This window comes from Mixophyes fleayi, chromosome 2, assembly GCF_038048845.1.
Source record: "Mixophyes fleayi isolate aMixFle1 chromosome 2, aMixFle1.hap1, whole genome shotgun sequence".
Lineage (NCBI taxonomy): Eukaryota > Metazoa > Chordata > Amphibia > Anura > Limnodynastidae > Mixophyes > Mixophyes fleayi.
In genome coordinates, this window is record NC_134403.1 from 218,212,150 (window position 1) to 218,236,384 (window position 24,235).

The 24,235-nt window shown below is 40.8% G+C and overlaps 1 protein-coding gene across 1 annotated transcript; it reads left to right on the top strand.

Moving 5' to 3' along the window:
• The first annotated feature begins 8,505 nt into the window (after positions 1-8,505).
• Positions 8,506-22,355, top strand: C2H1orf216 (chromosome 2 C1orf216 homolog). The gene is made up of 2 exons (XM_075198106.1): positions 8,506-8,666; positions 20,912-22,355. Exon 2 carries the CDS (start codon positions 20,941-20,943, stop codon positions 21,775-21,777), a length of 837 nt encoding a protein of 278 aa, XP_075054207.1. The 5' UTR covers positions 8,506-8,666; positions 20,912-20,940; the 3' UTR covers positions 21,778-22,355.
• Positions 22,356-24,235: the final 1,880 nt, after the last annotated feature.

A 24,235-nucleotide genomic window follows, 5' to 3' on the forward strand; every position in this document is an offset into this window, starting at 1 on the left:
AGTATAAAAATAAATATAAGGTAAAAGCATGCCCACAAAATCATATAATATATGCATGATCAATGAAGAAAGCACCTATCAGTTTCAGTGGTGAATTTGCAATCAGTCACCCAGAAGTGGCTAGCTAGTGCTGGCGACCGTCGTCATCATCAGTGTGTATTTGTACTAGCCCTCAGACACCTGCAATTGATATAGCTACTGACAGGCGTATATACATCTCTCCATTTGTCTTCCTTTATTTGCAATTATGTGAAAACACCCTAACTGTACTCAGCCTATTGCAAGCAGGTGTAAGTGCAAATCTGAATACTCACATATGCATGCAGATGTTATGCTACCATAGAGGGAAAAATCTAACTCAGCAAATTTGCAGATTTTACACTATGCAAATGGATGTACGTCCAGCCCAGAGCACTGATCTCCAAGGAGAGATGCAGGAACAATGCACAAGTCCAATTTACCGTGCAGATGCTGGAATATGGACATGTTAAAGTAGAGCATGTCCTTCTTTATTTTATTCTGTTCTGTCATTCACTTTGGTAAGTTGGCCATATGAATGATCTTTCAAAAGAAAAAGTCAGCCTTAGTGCCAACGAAACGCGTCAGCACATGGAATATCTTGCTGCATGTCTGTAACTGCAGACCCACTTCAGCTATAGATCTGATTTTGTACTTATATGGATATTACCAGGATTCCATTTATTTGAGTGTACCAGCCTTAATATCACCTGACATATCGGAGTGCACTAGATGGAGCTTGATCATCCATTAATACTTGTTACACTGAAGCGCACAAGACGGAGACTGAAACTTTTCTCCCAGCTGTTTGAATCATATGGGGTATCTCTTCTTCCCTAGCAGCCTGGATGCCCACATTGTGTACAAGTAAGGATACACCCTCAAGGGGTGTAGTGTGTATACCTGCTTTTTTATGCTCCTTACAGAGGAACTTTATCTGAATGCTCATCCATTATAAATCCCAGGTGCCACTAGAGGGGTGAGACTCTAGGAACCACCCTTTTCTTTTTCATTGACCTAAGTACTTTTATCGCTGGTAATTTTGGTAAACTACAAGACTTTTAAAAAACTCTAAGATTAGTATACAGAGTGTACTGGCCACACACTCACTTTATATCTACCTTAAATTATTTGCACATTTATTATAGAGTCTTACAACTTGTATTCTTATGATTGGTCGTTAGTTACTAGACATGCATAGTATTATAGTATTATTAACGTGGAATGTGATGTCTTTAATATTCACTATTGATGTGATATATGCTAATATTATCCTTATATGATCTGTGTATTTTATTTTATTTTTTTATCTTTTAAATGGATTATAAATAAATTTACATTGCATTTTAGAAGAAGCCATCCATCTCTCTTCTTTTATTTTATTTATCAAATGTTTGGTCTTCTTGGCACTCAGGGCCATGTTTTCCATTGGGCACGATGGGCAGGTGCCCGGGGGCCCCAAAGGCAGGGCTCTTAATTAGAATAAATAATCCTGCAAAAGAAAAAACCTGCAAAAAAAACCTTCAAGGGTCACTGAGCAAGTACATATATCTATCTCTATCTCTATATATCTATATCTGTATCTCTATACATATATATATATATATATATGTATGTGTAGGGGCCCCGGTGCACTGCTTTGCCGGGGGCCCATAATGTTGTTAAGATGGCCCGGTTGGCGCTCCTAATCTTTCAGATATTGTTCCACTTTTATAAGGGATGGCACCCTTGGTTGGGATTGCGACAAGACTACTCTTTTTTGGGTTTAGAGCAGTCGGTATTAGGTATTAGGTTTATGGGGTATATTTACTATGCAGCGCTGATTCTCGGCGCTTTGAAGGCATTATCTTCAAATGGCACTTTTTTTAAAGACAAAACTCGATGGGAATTGACGGTTCCGTAAATATATCCCTATGTATTTGTACTCAATGCAGAAGTATACACAACCTAATAATATAATTAAAACATGTTTTAATACATTATTATGTTGTGTAAAAATAGGGTAATGCAGTTAGATAAACAAGGCAGACTACTGTCTTATTAATAAAGGCAAAAGTCACATTTACCACATTAAACTAAATACATGCAACACACTAATGGTTTATCTCTTAAATAAATTGGAATCATCTTTTCTGCAGCAGTCCATATGGACATGACGATTAAAGAAATACACAAAGGTGGCAACGATATGAAAATATCTTGCTATAGATATACATGTTGTTGGTGCACAAAAATTAAAAACAGTTGTACGTTCAATTCTATATGAGCTGTCTGCCATATAGCAGTATTTATTTCCGAATGACTGGCTTCAGTAAAAGGGTTGTATATCAAGCAGGCAGTTTACCTTGTGAGATTGAATAGGTTGCTGGTAGCTGCCACTGGGTTTATGCCAGTATTATTATTATTATTATTATTATTAATTTTTATTTATAGGGCACCACAAAGTGTCCGTAGCGCCATACAAGGACAAACAATAGCACAGTGCAAGGTGAAACAGTACAGTACAATTAACAGTAAGCACTATTGGTGCTCAAAGCAAAGCTAGAGAGAAAGGGTGAGGGTGAGGGATAAACAGTACAAGTTGGTAATATGAGCCCAAAAGGGTGGGTGCTGATGACAGGTTAAGAGCCACTGAGAGGAACAGAGATAAGCGAAAAGAGTTGGAGGGCAGAAGGTCCAAGAGGAGGTGGGCAAAGTATAAAGTGGTGGAAACAGGGGGAGAAAAAGCCCTGCTCGAAAGGAGTGTACAATCTAAAGGGAGGGGTAGACAGACAGAGACACAAGGGTGAAATGGATAAACAGGTGAAACGGAGACAGAGTCGAGAAGGGGGGAAGAAGGGAAGAGAGGGAGAGGTAGCGGACAGGTGGATGGTTAAGCAGGTGACTGGAAGACTTTTAAGAAAAGGTAGGATTTTAATGTCTGTTTGAAACTGGACAGATTAGGGGATGTTCTGATGGAGCAAGGGCACTTGTTCCAATGAAGGGGTGCGGCGCGGGAGAAGTCTTTGATACGTGCATAAGAAGAAGTAATCAGAGGGGAAGAGAGGTGACGATCATTGGTCGATCGCAGTGGGTGGGATGGAGTATGAATAGAGATGAGGTTGGAGATGTAGGGAGCAGTGGAGTTGGCGAGGGCATTGTAAGATAGAGTGAGGAGCTTGGAAAGGATTCTGTAGGGGAAGGGGAGCCAGTGGAGGGCTTGGTAGAGGGGGGAGACAGAAGTGGAACGGCGAGAAAGGAAGATGAGCCTGTTAGGAACTCCCCAGCCGGTACCACAAAACTCGGAGTTTACTCCGAAAGCCTGGTGTTCGCTGGAGCCCCTAGTGGTGGGGACAGACTTGGCTGCATGCTGACAGAGGGTCGAGAATTGTATACCAGATAAAGAGAACCCAGGGATGGAATGATTGGCGGTAAGCAGCGTGGGGTTCAGGCAGAGTGGATACCGGCAGCAGACAGCGTAAAGTACAGAGGAAACCAAGGTCACAGGCACAGGCACAGGTTCGGAATCCAGGGACAGGCGAAAGGTCAGGGGCACTGGCAGAGAAGCAGAAACCGGGTTCAGGCAAATGGTCAGGGTCAGAAGCATAGGTTCAAGGTCCAGGAACAAGCGAGGGTCATACACGAGAAGTCTATGATAGGTTTAACACCAAGCACAGAGAGAACAAGCAGCGGAACTGTAAACAGGACGCAGGCCCGGCGCTCCCATTAGGCAAGGTTAGGCACTTGCCTAGGGTGCCGGGCTCTGGAGGGCGCCTGGAGGCGCCATAGAATGAACATTACTTTAAAACTGTGCGGCGACCGCTGACCATACCTGTCACGGCCGCCGCACAGCATGCAGATACATCCACAGGGAGGGGGGAAGAGGCTATTGCTCACCACCGCCACCTCTCTGTTCCGTCTCCTCCCCTCCACTCACTGACTGTCAGGCCGTGACATCATCATCACAGCCCGACAGTGTCAGTGAGTGGAGGGGAGGAGACGGAGCAGAGAGGCGGCGGTGGTGATTCAAGCTAAGGAAAGACGGGGGGAGGAGGGGGGGAGGAGGGTGACGATTTTTGCAAGGGGGGGGCGCCAATTTTTGCAGGGGGGGCGATGATTTTTACAAAATGCCTAGGGCGCCATGCACCCTAGCACCGGCACTGACAGGACGCTATAACCGGCAGTGAGGCCATAGCCGGATTAAGGGGGGGGCACAGGGGGCAAGTGCCCCGGGCCCCCCTCTCTCCGAGGGCCCCCCGCCGCCTGCATGACTTCACCTCTTTACCTGCTGTCAGTTGACAGCAACTGACAGCAAACACGCCGTGCCCCCTTTCTCCGCGCCCGCATTACCTCCTCTGTTGTCACGCTGTCAGTTACTGTCTAACAGCAACTGACAGCAACCGCTCCGTGCCCCCCACTTTCCTAGTGACCCCCACTCTCCGCGCCCCCCCCCCCCCGCCTGCATTACCTTCTCTGCTGTCAGTTACTGTCTGAAAGCAACTGACAGCAACCGTGACATCTAACAGCGGCGGGGTCCCTACTGACGCATGCGCGATGCGCCCACTCTGTGTTAGCAGCACCGCGGCTGCTGTAACATCTAAAAAGGCCAAAATGGAGCTGCTGCGCATGTGCAGCTGCAGCAGCTCCTCCTCGACATGAAGACGGAAGAGAGTAGGTGAGTGGAACCAAAAATTATACATAAATAAATATATAGAGAAAACCCTTCATAACATGTTTATTTCTTGATTAAATATGCCTATATATATATATATATATATATATATATATATATATATATATATAGTGGCTACATTTTACATATTTAATCAAGCAAACAAGTAATAATCATGCTATGTGGGGTCTTCTTAAATATGTATATAGATATGATTATTTATTTTATCAGTAGTGTTTCAATAAATATACATTAAACATTAATATTAGACTGGTAGAGCCAATGCCAGAGTGGCAGATTCTATTTTATTAATCATTAGTAAAGTAATTACTGAAGCCGTCCAGTTATATTAAAGTTTGAATAAAATTGTAGTACATTATATATAATTTATATTTATTTATTTATATACATATATTTATGTAATCTACTTAAAGCTTTAATATAAGTGCAGGCTTCGATAATTACTTTAGTAATGATTAATAAAATAGAGGGTCCTGCATGATATATATATATATATATATATATATATATATATATATATATATATATATATATATATATATATATATAGACACATATATATGCACATATATACATAGCTACACACATATATATATATATATATATATATATAGATAGATATATATTCAAAATTGGTGTTACGTTATCAAAGTTAGTTTAAATGTGCAGTATCATTGCTAGTTTTAATGTGCACTATACATTGTATTTTTAAAGTGCGGTGTCATTGCTAGTTTTAGCTTGCGGTATAAATGTTCGTTTTAGTGTACGTTATCAATGGTATTTTTAATGTGCGGTATCATTGCTAGTTTTAATGTGTGGTGTCAATACCCATTTTAATGTGGGCTTTTGATGATTGTTTTAATGTACAGTATTTTAGTTTGTGTAAGCAATGATTTGTCTTATGCAGACAACCTTGGCGAGCCCTCTGGAAGAGCTGTAAGTGTCATACTGCGGGCTGTAGGTGATGTAATGCAGGATGTGTCAATGCTAATAGCCTTATACCCAATGGCTTTATTTTACATGCGTTTTATACAAAGGTGCGTGTACAATTTACAAGTACCTGTACTAATATTAATATATATATATATATGATGCCCGACATTCAGTGAGCAGCGGCAGGTGAGAGGAGAATTGGTAAGAAGAAAGAAGAAAAAACAGAAGAAATAGAAGAAAGAAGGTCAAGTATGGTAAGTAAAGAAATGGAGGGGAATGGTGATAGGAAACAGCAATGGAGGGGCAAAAGAATGAAGGAGGGGGCAGAGTGAGGATGTTGAGGGGCACAGAGTGTGTGGATGCAGAGGGGCACAGAGTGTGTGGATGCAGAGGGGCACAGAGTGTGTGGATGCAGAGGGGCACAGAGTGTGTGGATGCAGATGATGCAGGGGCACAGAGTGAGTTAGCTGTAAATTATTCTTTGACAGAAATATAATTGAAAGAAATATCTAAAAAAATTATTTTCCCTTGGATTTATGTGTATTATTTTTGCATACAACTAAATAAGTATTTCTATCCTGACCTAATTACGCTATTTTGACCCAACTACTTATAAAACGGGACTGCTCAGTAATTATTTTGGAGGGGTGACTTGAAAAAATTATGGAGACTCTAATGGTGCCGCAAAATGCAAAAGTTTGGGAACCACTGCCTTAATTTTAGATCTTAGGGGCCCCCCTGTCTTAAGTGCCCCGGGCCCCCCAAAGCCTTAATCCAGCACTGAGTGAGGCTCAGTCCTCACTGCCTTAAATAGTCCAAGCAGCCAATCAGGGAAGAGCCCTAGAAGTGTCCAGAGGAGTGGCCAAATAGATAGTGTACCTCATGGCCAATAGTAAATGCAGTGTCAGCTGCATAATAAACAGACCACCCAAACATACTGCCTCCTGAACATCTAGATAGCCATGATTGGCTATCTCCTAAGTAGCCCTGCGCGCACACGCCCGCCTATTGGCCAGCTGGCGGGGCGCCGCGACAGGGAGCTTGGAGCGTCCCTGTTGTTGCCCAGGCAACTGGGACGCGGAAACCGGAAGTGACGTCCCGGTCGTCATATCGACGGCCGGGACGCCAGCAGGGGGCCTCAGAGAGTCGCGGCGACTACTAACAGAGCCTAGCAGCTGCATTGAGTACAGATCGAAGAGGAGCGAGATGAGAGAGGGGGTGGCCGATAAGGAGAAGGTTGCAGTAGTCCAAGCGGGAGATAATCAGAGAGTGGATGAGAGATTTGGTGGCATCCTGTGAGAGGAAGGGCTGAATGTGTGCAATGTTGTGTAACTGGAAGCGGCAGGATTTGGCAAGAATGAATGTGAGGGGTAAAATAGAGAAAGGGGTTGAGGAAGACACCAAGGCAGCGAAGTTGGGGAACAGGAGAGATTGAGGAATTGTCAACAGTGAGAGAGAGGTCGGAGGGGAAGGAGGTACGAGAAGGAGGAAAGACAATGAGTTTGTTTTTAGCAACATTGAGTTTAAGAAATCTAGAGGACATCCAGGAGGAGATGGCAGAGAGGCAGGCAGACACCCTAGAGAGGAGGGAGGGAGAGAGATCAGGAGATGATAGGTAGAGTTGAGTGTCATCAGCATAAAGGTGGTACTTGAGGCTGAAGAAGCTGATGAATTCACCCAGTAAGGAGGTGTATATTGAAAAGAATAAGAGTCCAAGAGCAGAGCCCTGTGGGATCCCAACTGGAAAGGTGGAAGAGGGGGAGAGAGACCCAGAAGTGGAAACAGAGAAGGAACGGTCGGCAAGGTAAGAGGTGAACCAGGAAAGGACGGTGCCGGAGAGGCCAATGGACTGGAGGGTGTGAAGCAGGAGGGGTCAACGGTGTCAAAGGCCGCTGAGAGGTCTAGGAGAATCAGCAGGGAGAAGTGACCCCTGGCTTTAGCCGAGAGGAGATTGTTAGTAACAACTATACGATCCCAAATCGTCTGCTAATATATACACGTGTCAGTGTTCAAAAGGGACATTCAAGCGGGTGGACCCGTTGATCGTGGTTATACGAACTGTTCTATTATACAGACTTATTGATAAGGTGGGAAAACTCTCCCCGTCCCGGGCATACATATATATAATTTGGTATCCATTGTATCGAATACCTGGTAACCAATCTTATGAGCTTCTAACAAGTATGGTCTAAAGGGAATGAGAACTATCAGATGAGAATTGATCAATATAGGTGCACCTATTATTTGATACTCCCTATGAATAGAGACCTGCCTGTGTTTGTATACACATTGAAATATCCATGTTTTAAATATTGATGATATTGTTTTAATAAATCTGTTTTAATTAACTCACATTGCACTTCCAGTTCTGTGGAGGATCTGTTAGTCCACTGCGCTCTGTTTTTGTCTATATTGTTGAATTTACGGGGTTGCAGATCCTGTGCAGTGGCTATTCTTTTCCTCTTCAATTTGCTCCAAAAAATACTTTGGTGATTTTAGATTTTTGCCCTTTGAATTCCATAACTTTGTTTTGCATGTCTGTTAGGTAGAAAAATCATTAAAGCAGCTTTAATGCCCAATTAATGCATGTATATTGATATGTATCTGGCAGAATTATACTGAATTATACTGTATGCCGGGAACTCCATTTTCTATTTAGTTTATTTAGGTGTGTTAGAACAGTATGCTTTATCTTGGTTGTATAGTAACATGACAGTGTGTGCTATAATCACAAACAAAATATCATCACTCATAACCTGAAGCAGTGTCTGTTTATGTAACAGCAACAGCACAGAACATAGAACAATGAGTGTCCTTTTAGGAAATGACGAATGTTGTAAGATTGATTGTGTTTTGGATTCCAGTGAATTATCAGGGGCTGCATTGAACTGATACTTGGTTTCATTTCTCTACCAGATAGGAAGTGTGTAACCACTGACGTTTTCCTGCTCCTGCTGAGGAAAATATTTCCGTTCCTTCAGCTGCAGTGGGAGAAGCAACCTGAATACTGAGTCTGGGTGGATATCACAGCTACACAGTATCGGTAGGTCTGTCCCTGTTTGCTGTAAAAGAGATGGTAACTCTCAGCATATATATGTATGGTGATATATTGTAACAAGATGACACATCATAACATTTTGTTGTGTTGACATTTCATAGTAATTCTCACAATTTGCATGGATGTGTGTATGTTATAGGCTGTAACACTGGATGTCTTTTTCTGAAAAGGTACAGGTTGCATTTATAGGGACGCTACTGCTGTGAGATGTTAGCAGCTGATTTAACTACTTCATCGCGTCTGCTGCGTCAATGACACTTGTATGTGCTTCATGTCAGACAATAACGACATTTGGTATATATAGGGCAAGAATAACCTACTACACAGATCGTCTATGCTTTGTGGCCCCTGACTGCTTTTCTTCACGCACATATATTTTGGGACCTAATTATTGTCTTTAACAAAACTGGAGAGAATTGATTAAAATGACTTGTATCTTAATATGCTTTCAATGCATTCTGTCCCCCTGGCGTGATTTGCAGCGAGGATTGAAACATCTGGGGTTCCAAAGGACTTTATCATATTTCCTCATATTGCAGATTAGCAGATTTATGTAATGCTAAATATTCACTTTAGTTCAAACTGCCGCTTGACCATTCATAGCATGTCAATGATTCATGCTTTTTCAGTCTATTAAATAATAAATATATTCATAAACATATTAATGGGGAAAGCATTAAAGGGTGAATGGTAAACTTGCACTTATTTGGATGCAAATGTCATATGTACATAGTTTTAAAACAGAGAGTTGCGTCACAGGGTAAATCTTCTCTATGGTGTTATTTCTGCACCGCATTGCATCATAGCTAGTCATTCTAGTGTTTTGTATTCTTTATGAAATTCTTTTTTTGATAGAATTTGATGGAAATTAATTTACTATCATAAAGAAAGTCAGTTTATTAAGGTGCATTACAGCTGATATACAGTTGATCATGGCAATAATGTACTGTACAGCAGGAAGCTGTCTGGCAGTCGCTGTCCTTTCAGCACCACACTTACAGTACAGGAAGGAAATACCAGCATCTGGCTCCACCTTTACATCCACACACTGACTGAGCTCTCTCATGAGCCACACCATTTCTTGTTTAATGTTCATATAGCCATAGATTACAGATAAATGCTGTTAAGTTTATTGGCATTATATTTGCAAAAATGTCCCTGCAAGAAATGAACAGTGTAATCTGGTGATTTGTATTGTGTGACATTGTCAGAGTACTATGGTTTATGTAAATAGTTTTGTTATTGACTGCTGCCTGTTCCTCTGATCAATACAATAGGGATTATTTACTAACAAAGAGCATATGTTCAGGGGTGTGGGTATAAACAGGAATTGCAAGAATGCCGGAACATCGGAATGATTTGGCTCTCTGCAGCGCTCTCTGCTTTTCGGTGTCTTGAGTGGAGCTTGCTGTGTTTTCTCTGCCTGTATAGTGCATTCTGTTCTGTTACACAGATATGTTTTCTGTAATATGTGGAACAACTATTACACATATTATATTGCATACATATTGTATTGTGTGCATATCTATAATATAAATGCCTAGTGGCGTGTGTTAGTCTGTGTGTGTGTGTGTGTGTGTGTGTGTGTGTGTGTGTGTGTGTGTGTGGAAAAAATAAAACCAAGCTGCAGCGCCACCTGCTGGGTGGAGTTATACACTGACCTACTAAATTCTTAGTGTGTGTGGAAAAAAAAATTCAGAAAGGGCTGAAATTTGGTATACTAAGATGTTTTTAAATTGTTAATTTAATTTGTTAATTGTTAAAAGTGTTTATAAAGATTTAAAATATATATATATATATTTCTTGAAGGAGAAGTGACAGTTGGGAGTGGTTGGTGGTTGCCGGGGGTGACAGTGGGGAGTGGTTGGTGGTTGCCAGGGGTGACAGTGGGGAGTGGTTGGTGGTTGCCGGGGGTGACAGAGTGAGAGGAGTGTGATACTCAGGACCGCTGAGAGAGATCCATGTGTCTGGATAGACATCTGGATAGATGTGGCGATGAAAATGAAGGATGAGGTGATGGAGAAGAATGATGAGGTGGTGACATGTGGACAAAACCACGTTAAAAAAGGGCGCTTACGTCGGGAAGTAACGCTCTTCCCCTGAGGAGGCCTGGGCTATGGCCCAAATGCATGACAAGAACCTTTTAAACACCTTAAGTAGCTTGATTTGACTAGAATGCATGAGTATCATGCACGGGTTAACTTGTGTGTGTATATATATATATATATATATATATATATATATATACATATATATATATATAGCTATATAATATGTCATAGCTATATATTCTAGCTATCCATTCTACCTGGCTGAATGTATATTGAAATGGAGCGTTGACTGCATTACCCATCCATTCCAGCTGCCGCATTGGAGCTCCGAGGACCTTGACCATCCATTGCGTTGCGACTATCAGAATTGGGCTCTGAACACCTTAACCATCCATTCCGGCTGCCAGAATGGGGCTCTCAATATCTTAGACAATTATTCTAGGTGCCGGAATGGGGCTCTGAGTACATTATTCATTCATTACGCCAGTTGGAATGGGGCTCAGACTACCCTAACCATCCATTCCGACTGCCAGAATGGGGCTCAGTGTACCTTAGCCATCCATTCTGACACCCGGAATGGATGTCTGAGTACCTTAACCATTCATTCCTGGAATGGATGCCTGAGAACCTTAGTTATCCAGCCCGGCTGCCATAATTGGGCTCTAAGTATCTTAGAGAAGTATTCCAAGTGCCAGAATGGGGCTCAGGGTACCCTAACCATCCATTCGGGCTGCCGGAATGGGGTTCTGAGTACCTTAGCCATCCATTCTGGGTACCGGAATAGATGTCTGAGTACCTTAGCCATCCATTCCGGGTGCCGGAATGGATGGCTAAGGTACTGGTAGACCCATTCTGGCACTCGGAATGGATGGGTAAAGTACTCGCAGACCCATTCTGGCACCCCGAATGGATGGGTAAGGTGCTCAGAGCCCCATTCCAGCACCCGGAATGGGTGGTTAAGGTCCTCATAGCTCCATCCCGGCAGCCGGAATGGATGACTAAGGTACTGACAGACCCATTCCGGCACCCAGAATGATGGTTAGGGTGCTCATGGCTCCAATACGGCAGCCGGAATGGATGGGTAATGCACTCAGCGGTCTATGATATACAGAATATATAGCTATGATATACAGAAATGTATATAAATATATTATGTGTTTATATACATACATATATATATATATACATATATATATATATATATATATATATATATACATATATATATATATATATATATATATATATATATATATATATACACACACACACACACACACACACACACAATATATATGCAATATAATATGTGTAATAGTTGTTCCACATATTACAGAGAATATATATGTATAGCAGAACAGAATACACTATATAGGGAGAGAAAACACAACAAGCTTCACTCAAGACACCAAGCAGCAGAGGGTGCTGTAGTAAACTGACTCATTCCGGTGTTCCACCATTCCGGCAGTTCCGGCTTTTACCTAATCCCTATGTTCAGTAACCCAGTCATTTTCTTTGTGTTATTATTTTCCTTTGCTTTACTAAATCTAATCCAATGACACAGTAAGAATTGGTCACTAAACCTAAAATTGTACAAAATAAAAGGTGTCATGTGGCAGCACGGTGGCACAGTGGCTAGCATTGCTGTCACACAGCACTAGTTCTTCCCATGTTTATGCAGGTTTGCTCCAGTTTCCAGGCAGGTTAATTGGCTTCAGACAAAATGGACACTAGTATATATGTGTGTATGGCAGGGAATTAGACTGTAAGGTTTCATGGGGCTGGGACCAATGTGATCCATGCCAGAAGACTTAGGGGTCTATTTATGTAGAGCCATTTTCAATTGCAGTGATAGAAAAGTTTTATTTATTGCCATCCTGAGAAAACACTAGCAATAAGGAGTACAGTGGCAGTATAGTATTTAAACCGCCACTGCACATGATAATAGATTTATCCTTGCAAAGCCGATGATACCCGACTAGAGCCTTCATCACCTTTGCTAAGTAAAGTGAAGCCCTAAATCTGGCAATAAACTCACATTTTTGCCAGATTTAGTGCTTTTCACCCATTCATAAATAGATCCCTTAGTAATAACTTAAATATCTGTTGATGAGCGAAGAACCTTCTACTGGTTCATGATTTGGATTAATGTTTGTCCCAGGTTGAATGTGAGTAAAATCTACCGATTTGAAGAGACTGGAAAAAAGCTATCTATTCATTGTACTGGTTTAAGTAGCTGACAGAGGACATATACACTCAAGCCTAGGCTGCTAATTTAAAGTCATTGTTATAAACTGTTCCTTTATTAAATGGACTGAAATACAGTTGCTTACGCCTATACAGCTTGTATAATTTTAGATAAATGATCATATGATTTATATGCAGGTGACTGTGTCTTAATTATTTTTTATATATGTACACACATTGATCTTATATGTTTTTTATATAATATATCGGTCCCGATTTTGACATGTAATTATTACAATCCACCTTCTCTCTTTCTTATATATTATTCATCTGTTTTTGATACCTTGGCACCACTTTATTTGCTATTTTGCCGTCTATCTGGAAGTGCATATTTCTCCTTTAAGAGGCAGCCAGATATCAGCACCATATAGATATAGATATAGATTTTTATATATATATATATATATATATATATATAAATATATATAGACAGATATCTATCTATCCATCTATCTATCTATTTGTAAATTGTAACTAGCACCATCTAGATATAAAAAAAAAAAACAAGTGGGAAACTTCTGTCTTGCAGTAGTCCAAATAGAAGAGTCAATTAAGTAATGCAAATAGATAGCCGAAACACTTAAAATTTTAGTAGTCAATTTTAGCAATCAGTTGGATGAGTCAGTCAGCAATCAGCTAATCAGAAATGGCTAGATAACGCTGCTTATAGTCATCAGCTTCATTGCTTATTGTTGCACCAGCAGGGCCTGATTAAGGGTTCTGGCCGCCCTAGGCTAATACGGCCGCAGCGCCCCCCCCCCCCCCCCATCCCCCTCCTCCGAATATATAGGTGTATAGGAACACTCCTGAATATGAATGTTCAGGTGTATTCTCCAGCATTCAAATTTAGACAGATTGTGCCATTGTCTCTTACCTGTCCTTGCTCTTCTCTCTTGCAACTTTGTTATCCTCTCGCTGGCTTCTGGAAAGTTGGCGTCCTTTTTTGAAAATGCAAAAATGTATTATAATGCAAACCCTGAATGATTAGGCCGTTTAGTTAAAACAAAACACTCCATTATGGCCAGCTAAAAGTACCCCATTGGACAGGCATATATAAGCAATATCTGAATATTTGTTGTCAATCAAATACAAGCCTCTACCAGCCCTATCTCACTAATATTTTGTATTCTAGTGATTGCTGAGACCACCCATGTGACCACCACACAATCATGAGATTCTGCCCCCCAAAGCTGCTCTATTTTTTAAATACCCCCTGCAGCCATTTTCCTTAACCATAACCCCCCCCCCACAGCCATTTTCCTTAACCCCTGCTGCAGCCATTTTCTTTACCTCCCACCCTGCATCCATCCCCCTTGCAGCTATTTTCCTTACCTCCACTCTGCTAGCTAGCTATCCCCCCCCCGTCACATCAAAACTCCCCCAGTCACATATATCAGCCCCCCTCCTCTGCCCTCCTTCATACATATCAACCTCTCTACCTCCCTATAGATTTTCATGGCAGCCCCCCTCCCACCCTATAGATTTGTATGACAGTCCCCCTCTCCCTCCCTATACATATGCATGACAGGCCCCCTCTCCCTCCCTATAGATATGCAGGGTAGTCTCCCCCCTCCCTATAGATATGCAAGGTAGTTACCCCCCCTCTATAGATATGCAGTGTAGTTCCCCCCCTCCCTATAGATATGCAGGGCAGTTCCCCCCCCCTCCCTATAGATATGCAGGGCAGTTCCCCCCCCCTCCCTATAGATATGCAGGGCAGTTCCCCCCCCCCTCCCTATAGATATGCAGGGCAGTTCCCCCCCCCCTCCCTATAGATATGCAGGGCAGTTCCCCCCCCCCTCCCTATAGATATGCAGGGCAGTTCCCCCCCCCTCCCTATAGATATGCAGGGCAGTTCCCCCCTTCACTTACCTGTAGTTGTGCCAGCGTCGCTCCTCTCCTCAGATCAGCAGATAGGAAGTGAAGACGTCCTGCTTCCTGTCTGCTGCACAGCAACAGGCAGCCTGGCGATTGGTGTGTTGCTAACCACTGACCACCAATGCTTTTGATCGTCGAGCCCTCCACCCCCCTGCGGCGACCCCCCCTCCCCCACCCCGAAAAAAAAATGAATGAAGAAAAAAAAAAAATTAAAAAAAAAAAAAAAAAATTAAAAAAAAAATATATTTAAAAAAAAAAAAAAAAAAAAAAAATACCCACAGTGCCGCGCCCCCCGGGACCCAGCGCCCCAGGCTGCAGCCTGGTCAGCCTAGTGGTTGATCAGGCCCTGTGCACCAGCCATCCAGCACCCTTGCAAGATATACGGGTATATTTGTGGATGCATCCAGGTCTAATTGTGTCACAAATATGTGACCACACCAAATATGTGACCACACCCTTGCTGTACTTTGTGTAAACTTCCAATTCCATTTCTGAAAACATAAGAAGCTGCAAGTCAATGATATGCATAAAACATGTGTGTGTACACATACTTGGTGCACAGTATGCAAATTCTTATGTACCGCCACCTCTATATGAGTACCAGTATGTGTACTAAGGGTGAGTTGAGGTTGCCTGGGAACAACGTTTGGAATGTTGGCCCTGTTTTCATAGTCACCTTATGGAGTAACATGTAAGATCTGATACTCCAGATTGCAGTTCCAAAAATATTTATGAAAATATTCATTGTACATCTACCGTTGTTGTCCTTTGCATATAGTGATGAGGCTAATAATATACATGCTAATCATTCTGAGACTGAAGTAGCACCTGATGAAAATTGTGACATGCAAGCTGTAAGTTCTCAGTCTTCAATGGTATTTCCTCACAAAAAATGACAAACCAGCCATGACTATGGATGCCAGCCATCACTGCTGAAAGTATTAGACTGAGAGAAAAAGTACAGCAAGATACATCCAAGGCCACTCTCCCTAAACAAAAATAAATCTGATAGCTTTTGAAATGATGCCTTTCAGGTTTGAATTGATGACTTGGGCAGAACTTAAATGGCAAATATCCAGTTGCTCTTATTTTCAAGTAAAGCTGTACTGGCTTTAAACACCTATATTTTTACCAACATAGAGTGGTCACTCTCTAAATCTATTTGTACTCTGATGTGTGTTGCAACGTTTAATACGGCAACGGTAAATATGTGTTCTATACTGCTCACTGGGTGATTCTAGAGTGTCTAAAAGCCACCGTTTCTTCATCCTCCCCAACAACATTTACATTATCATCAATGTCGTCTTCACCATTTGTTTTAATGCTTTTTAAAACAATAACAAGTGAAGTCTTACCAAGGTCATGCCCCTTTATGTTTACTCAGTTTGGACCAAAACTCACAAATAACAAAATCCTTCCTTGCAAAATAGTGGAATTAAGCACTAGTTGTCCTCCAAACAATTAAAGACTGAAAATGTTACATGGTTTGAGTATCATTGGTGTCCTGTGGTCAGGACAAATACTACTCACCCCATTTTGCTTATGTGCTTATCCCCATTGTACAGAAATTATTGCACACTTATAAGTGCATATTAATTATGCCAATTAAGGTTTGTGCCCATTTAATATATATTACACAAGTAAAGATCTAGCAAATTAGAAACAAGGAACAATTTGCCACAACATCAGGTCATATGTGATTATGTGATCTTCCAACTAGGTGGAGTTCTATTATGCCTATGCTTGGGGACTACATCAGCAAATAAAAGACATCAGCAATTATGATATGTTTTAATCCCCATTTTGTGGTAAATGCCTTGTTTCAAACAAGTCAATGACAACTGTTGGAGGATATTTGTAAATAGTTGCGTCCCTTTGATAGCAAGGATGATTACATTACCAACATTTTACCCATTCCTTTTAACTAGAGCGGTCATTAAGCTGTATACAGCAAGATAATGAGAGTGATCACCCCAATGAGCTGCTGCATTTTCTAAACTAAATAGATATTGAGTCCTCTGCAATTAAACAATTTTCAAACTAAAGCTGCAATGACCTGGCAAATGATGATGATGATGATGAAGATGTTGATGCTCAGATTAATATTGATGATGGTAGCCAAGTGTAAAATGAGGCAGAAAACAAACTATAAACTGTTTAACACTAAGCCCAAATCTATTCGTTAAACATCCTCACAAACAAAATTATTAAACAAAAAATTACATAAATCACACACACACTGCTGGAAAAGTCCTGGCAGTGAAAATCATTGGATTGACAGATTAGTGAGCAAGGTTAATGACAGGCCTTGACAAGCCCCTCCCTTAACAAAAGCCTAGATCTGCCCCTAGCTCCAGGTTGTTGGCAATCTACATCTGAAGCAGATGCTGCAGGCGTTGGAGGCTCAACGTCAATGGTCATTTGGGACATTCTAACACTGGATGGGTAAAGTACAATGGGGACCACTGCAAAGACATCTGTCTGTATCTAGGTGTTAGAGCTAATGTCCAGTGAAGAAAACCTAATAAATGGAAACTAAAAACTAAACACTTACTAAAAGACAAGCAAAAACACATACTAAAGACAAATCTGAACTCTAAGATAAACACTAAAATCACTAAATTTAGACTTTAAAACACCCTACCTATCTCTGATTTGTGTTGTGCTGCCTGTTGTCTCCCAGAAACTGTAGATAGCTGAAAGGATGAGGGAGAGGGGATTATAGCCGGGATACCACAAATTAGGCTGGATCACAATTTCACTGATATTTGCGAATTATGAGTCAAAGTTTGATTGAATCTGTGATAAGAATTTCAGGGGCTTCATTCAACCTTAAGAGTAAAATTGTAAATACATTTTTTAGCTGTAACCTAATGGCTGGATCCCTTTAGACACAGTAACTGCAGTTGGATGTGACACATGATCAGATCATATTTATCATCATACCACATTTTCCACAGCTCCTGAAAGACATCTGATAGATCCTGATTAGACTTTGATAGGTATTGGTGGTCCTTTTGGGCAATACTTGCAATGATTTGCAAATTGTGAATTAGTACTCAAATTCAACATATATCAATATATAATGTATATTGATTGCTACAAATTTCTCTGTCAAATAAAGCAATTCGTACTTCAAGTAAGAGCTGACAGAAATGTAGATATGCACAGGGCAAAACTAGCTTTCCACTGAAAACAAAGGAAGTCAAAATAATTTAGAAGGCAATAAAAGAATATGGAGACCAGAATATGTTTCCTGGGAAACATTATGTTTGCATGTGTGTATGTAGCATGTGACACTTATTTAACTATCCTTTACCCAGTATAAAGGGTTTTAGAAAGAAAAGAACCATATTTTTTTTATAACAAAACCACTCTTGTTTAAGGATTAGTGACCTTTCCAAGTTGGGGGTGTCAGAAACAAAGGTTCCTTCTGTTAGTTTGATCAGAGCTGCTATTTCTGTATCTTACTATTCATGTGACTTTCACATTAAAGGCTAAAATGTATCTTGTGGAAAACAACTGTTTGATAGCTCAAAATAAACATTTGGAATATGAAGCCTTTCAACTTGCAGTCAGGCGGTTCAATTCATTGGAGGCCACCATCTATTATTTGGCTTTACATTGAAAGCACAACCACTTATAGCATCATAAATCATTTTTGATTATGCTTTTCGAAACAAAATGTTACTCATACTGACCAACAATATGCGCAGATGCTCTAAGGGCCTGATTCATGAAGGGACGTAAACAGTGATTTTCTGCGTACAGTCCTCAAAAACACTCTGCACTTGCCCAGAACATCACGGAATGCAGCCATGTTCAATTCAGCTTCGAGCACAAAAGAGAAACTTACTACAGGCTACGATTTCCGGGAGGGAACAGGGCGAGGAAGGTGCATTTGCTCATGGTCAATGTACAGTTAGGGCGTGCTAATCTCAAGAGCTGGGCATCTCTCAGGTACTTGTTTTTCTGCCGTATCTCTTGTTCCAGGTCTAGAGTAAGTGCTGATTACTAGTGATGACGGATGTGTATGCATGCTATTACATGTGTTTTCAATGAGGAATAACTGTATAATGTATTTTTGTACAGCAGACATTCATCACGCAGCGCCAGTTCTGCTTACCAAAAGTGGCCCACTGGGTGCTGCATTTCATGGAAAGAATGAAACAAAACAAAAAACCCACTTTTTTGTATTTTTTATTGGTTCATCATAAATGCCTTAATATTATTAACATTATTTGGATAGTGTTTTTGAATAGCTTATTTCTATGCATTCTTTATACATATATATTGGATATATCCTGCAGCATCTTGTCTAGTAGAGCAGAGCAGACCTAGACCTGTATTCATCACCACATAGATCTTCATATCCGCTCCATGTTGATTTCAGGTGTATGTATACCTAATTTCCGTGCGTTTAAAAACAAATGCACAGTGCAATCAGTATGCGTGCCTTAATGAATCAGGAGCTCAGAGTGTATCTAATGTACTTTTAGAGCAATTTTTTTAATCTGTTCAATAATATGAAGCACTGCTTTATAAATGTAGTGTATTTTATTGACCCTAGTTCTGAAACAGTGAGTAATGCATTAAGAACTAATCGGGAAATGTATCATAACTGGTGCAAAGGAAGCAGAGGTGGTGTACATAGCTAACACTCAGATGTTTTCTTTCTTTTACTAAACAGCACTGCATTTGGCTACTAGATATGTATGGGCTCCATAACCATATTTTTTTTACATGCATTGCATTGACAGGGAAGGTGGGCTACCAAGCTGCAAGCCCCATAGCATTTGCACCCTATGCAACTATTGTAGTATCTCTTTTGGAAATTGTCATGATCACCTTTTACCTTTGCACCAGTTACTGTAAATGTCTCCCTTAGTATCGGGCCACTCACCTGATAAACGGCTGTTCAGCACGTTATTACCCTAGTGTGTACACTAATGAACTAATTAGTGTGTAGACAATGAACGATAGTCTTTCCAAAACACAGATCATCCTTTGCTTTGATTGTCCAGCAGAACTATAAACCTCGTTCAGCTATGGAACGACATCCTTCCAATCCTGCAGTGTGTATGCACTCACAATCAGGATCTTCATAGAGTTTAAAGAGTTATGATCTTTTCAGCCGACGGTTATGATAGATGAAGAGCACAGACCTGAGGGTAAATCTTTTAAAACATGTATAGTGTGTACGCATGAATCGGCATGCTGATCAGGAGGTTTTTTTTTTTTTTTCAGAAGTTAGCAAAATTGTTGTAGATAACACATTGATCGGAAAATTCTGTAGTGTGTACTCAGCCTAAGTAAAGTAATGGTATATCTGAGAGCTCTGCATTGTGTTTTACATACAGCCCTCCCATTATGTAGCCAAGTGCTGTTTGAGAATGTAAATTAAGAGGGACTCGTGTATATTATATCAATGGTGTATATTATATCAATGTGTTCACTGAACAAATAGTATTAGAAACTTGCTTACAATCCTGGATGTGCTGTCTCAGACAGCCAGTTTGAAACGGGCAGCGCAATAATGTGAATTTATTCAAATAAAAGTTTATTTTCTTCATGTAAAAGTAAAAAATATAGGCATTTACTTTGTTAGTAGATCTAGTAATGCTTAAAGATTACAATATTTGTCTTCTAAAGTATGCAGAACTCAAACATAAATGTTTCTATTAGTTTGTATAAAGGGAACAAGGGCTGCATTTCATTAGCAGCAGAATGGCTATGCATACCCCAGCATACTTTAGTACTTGGAGGTTATTTGGAATGGTGAGATCCACAAAAATAGTTTTCATGAGGCCACCAGTTTGACAGCCCTGATATAGCGGAACTGAGTTCTGGTTCAATTGATACCCAAATAATGCAGGGCACCCTCAACTCACAACAACGTGGTACTTTGGTGATACCGTTATGTTTACATATCATGTGTTAAATCTTCTTTTACTATCTACTTTTATCTATTATATAACAAACTAGTATGTTTGTTTATAAAATGTAAAATCTCATGATGAGGAGCTAATGTTAATTTATTTACTAATTTACCAGGTAAAAGACTGAGAAGAACGTAGGAAGAAATGTTTGCCATACAGAAACCTGAATCCAGCCCTCACCAGTCACCATTTTATGACAGTAAGCCCCTGCCATTTCCCAGTGAGAAGGAAAGAAAGCAGGACACCAACTTTAACATTTTGGAGGAGGCATATGATAAAAATGAAAACTGGAGGCAGGACAAAAGAGAAGAAGAAGACAGAGAAGATAAAGTACAGAAAGACGGAGACCGAATTCCATTAGAAGATAATAGGACCAATCTGAAGAAGATGGCAATGGCACAACTGAAAGTTGGTAGGTCTGAAGGGATTAGTTTATCTTCTTCAGAGGAAGAAGTTAGGAGCCCACCAGAAGGGGCAGAAATTATGCAGTTTGGAGGGGACACGCTACCTAAAGAGACAACAGGGGGGTGTAATGAATGGCCAGGTTCACCATTAGAAGACAATGGTTATGCTAGCAGTTCACTTAGCATTGATAGTCCTGATAGCATTACTGGCAACACATGGGAGGACAACAAAGCCACAGCCCTAACATCCACCCAGCAGGAAGATCCTGAAATGGAAAACTCTGAAGATGAATCCTCATCAGATTCAGAGTCCTTCACACTAACACTGACAGAAGCTTTCCAGAGTCTGCAGGACAAGGAAAAGCTAAAGGAGCAGGAAAAGGAGAAACACCATGCACAATTAATAATGTATAGGCGGCTGGCTCTCTTGAGGTGGATCAGAAGCCTCCAGCAGCGAGTGAAGGAGCAGCAGAATAGACTTCAGGAGAGCTTTGACACTATCCTTGATAACCGAAAGGAGATCCTGAGATACATCCAACATGGCTGCAATAAGTCACCCACCAAGGAAGCTGCATGAGATCCCCAGAATGTGAAAGCAGTACCTCTTCTGTATCCAATAAACTGCACATCCCTTATTCCAACATCTTTCAATCTTGACTCTTGACTGTGGACTAGGTAGAAGATTTTGTGGACAGAAATTTTAAGTACAACAGGAAAGACAGGATCACATTCATTAATTTAAAATATGAGCGATAACTATTACAGGTTTTACATACCGTACCTCACCCATTAGTAGAACTGAAGGGAAAACTGTAGTATTTATTCATCCAGTTGCTGTACATAACACATAATACAATGAAAACAAAAACATAATTTTATTTTGCATAGTAAATCACATGTAGCTTGTTAACTGTTGTTTGCAAAATCATTGAAAATAATGGTGACTATGTATATCTCCATTTAGATAATATTAGATATTTGTAATACCATTACAATAAAGGGTTATATGTATTATTTTCCTTTTAAGATATAAATATGTAACATTAAAAAGTTGAAATGCATTCATGTGCACTAAATTACAAATGCATTAGAGAAATAGGCAGAAATACAAGATACATTGTACTGATCATTAAAAATATTTTGTTTGGAATATTTTCAATTGTGCAGAATTGTTTTATCAAGCTAACATAGAATTTAGGTATTGTAGAATTTCGTCTGGAACATGTTTATGTTGTGGTGCAAACATACATCCATAATACACATGGTGTAAATTTTTTGCAATGCAATGTTACTGAAGGGTTGGCAGACACAGGACTATTGCATAACCAAATACACATGTGCAATGATACAGTTTTTTTTAATTAAAAACATATCAATAACCAATGACATTTAATCAGTACATGCAAGTTATTGGGAAGCAATCCATTTGATAGCAATAGCCTTACTATGAAAAGAAGCAAGGTTTGAAGATACGAGTTTTTTCAGCTGCATGTATAATAGCTCCAGAAGTAAATGATTACCAGGTTGGCCCAAAATACATGAAAGAACGTTGCTTGGGGAATACCTTTGGCTCTTGTGATCTGTTGTGGGCCTAAACTTGACAGTCCTAGCTGCGTTTAAGAAATTCATGTGTACAGTATAGTTAGGTCAGTCTGTCCCTTATGGAAGAGTAGTCTTGAGAAGCAAACTGAGGTATATTCTCTCAGCCTGAACCATCCTGAAATCTGGCCTTCCCTCTCTGATACTACTACTTCTGCAGCTCTCTCATATACCATTGGCCAATCCACCAGGATGGAGACCAACCGAGTGGTGGCATGGGTGTCCTCTCTTTCAGCTGCATCTTCTGGGTCATTCTGAGCCCTTCCTCTCATTTTCCTCCAATTCCCATTCCATTTGTCTATTCTTCCCTATCCACCTTTAAGTTGTGGACATCTATCACCCTCTAGGCCCCAATTCCAACTTACTAGACAACTTCGCTGCCTATCTCCCCCACTTTCTGTCCTCTGACCTTCCCTCTGTCATCCTGGGAAACTTCATCACCCGAATTGACAACCCCTCCAATGCCGCTCCCTCCAAACTTCTCTACTTCACTTTCTCCTTTGGTCTGACACAATGGTCCTCCTCCCCAACCCACAGCCTTGGCCTCTCCCCTTCACCCAATTCCTCCCTCAAACTAGATTCCCTCGACCTCACAACGTTTTATTCCTTGCTCAAAACATTTCTTTCTCCAATTACCATCCTGGCCTGCCCCAAACAAGGCTGTCATTGTATACAACCATTCTATCAACTCCACCCTCAATTCTGCTGCCCCTGCCAGTTCGGTCAGTGTTCTGCACTCTAAACCTTAACCAACAGACCTGGTGTCTTCAAAAATGTTTTCATACTACTGAACACCAATGGAGGAAGTCTCATTTTCTGCTGACTTCTCTTAATGTAAATTCATCCTCTCCTTCTTCAATCCCACCTGCTCAAGCACAACATCTGCTAAATAATCCTTCTTTCATTTCCTCCAAAATCCTTTAGCCACTTGAGCTTATTTACCAGCTTCAACTCTTTCTCTATCTCCTCTCTCCTCTCGTCTCCCCCTCTCTTATCACCCTTGACTTTGCCTCTTTTTTCTCCTCCTATCAGGAATCCACTAGGATGAGTGAGATCCTTCTGGTCTCGACTGTGATTGGCTACTTTACACCCAGAGGTGCAGAGTCTAACAGAGCGGAAGGTTTTCACCAGGGATCCCCGCAAGGGAATTTGGGCTTTGCAGCTTCCACCCTGCAGGTCGCGGCCCTCTAGGGAAGTTTCCAGTGAGACGTGATAGAGAACTGGCACGAGAGATGAGGTTAATCCCCAAGTAGTAATAGGGGCAGGATAAGATAATGCTGGTAGACAATATACTAGAAGAACTAGAGAGCTGGAATCTGCGGTAGAACCACTAATAAGTGGAGGAGGTGAATGACGATCTGCGGCAGCACACGAGAAAGGAGGGAGCGATGATCCATGGCAGTTACCACTAACCAGTGGAGTAGGTAAGCGGAGAT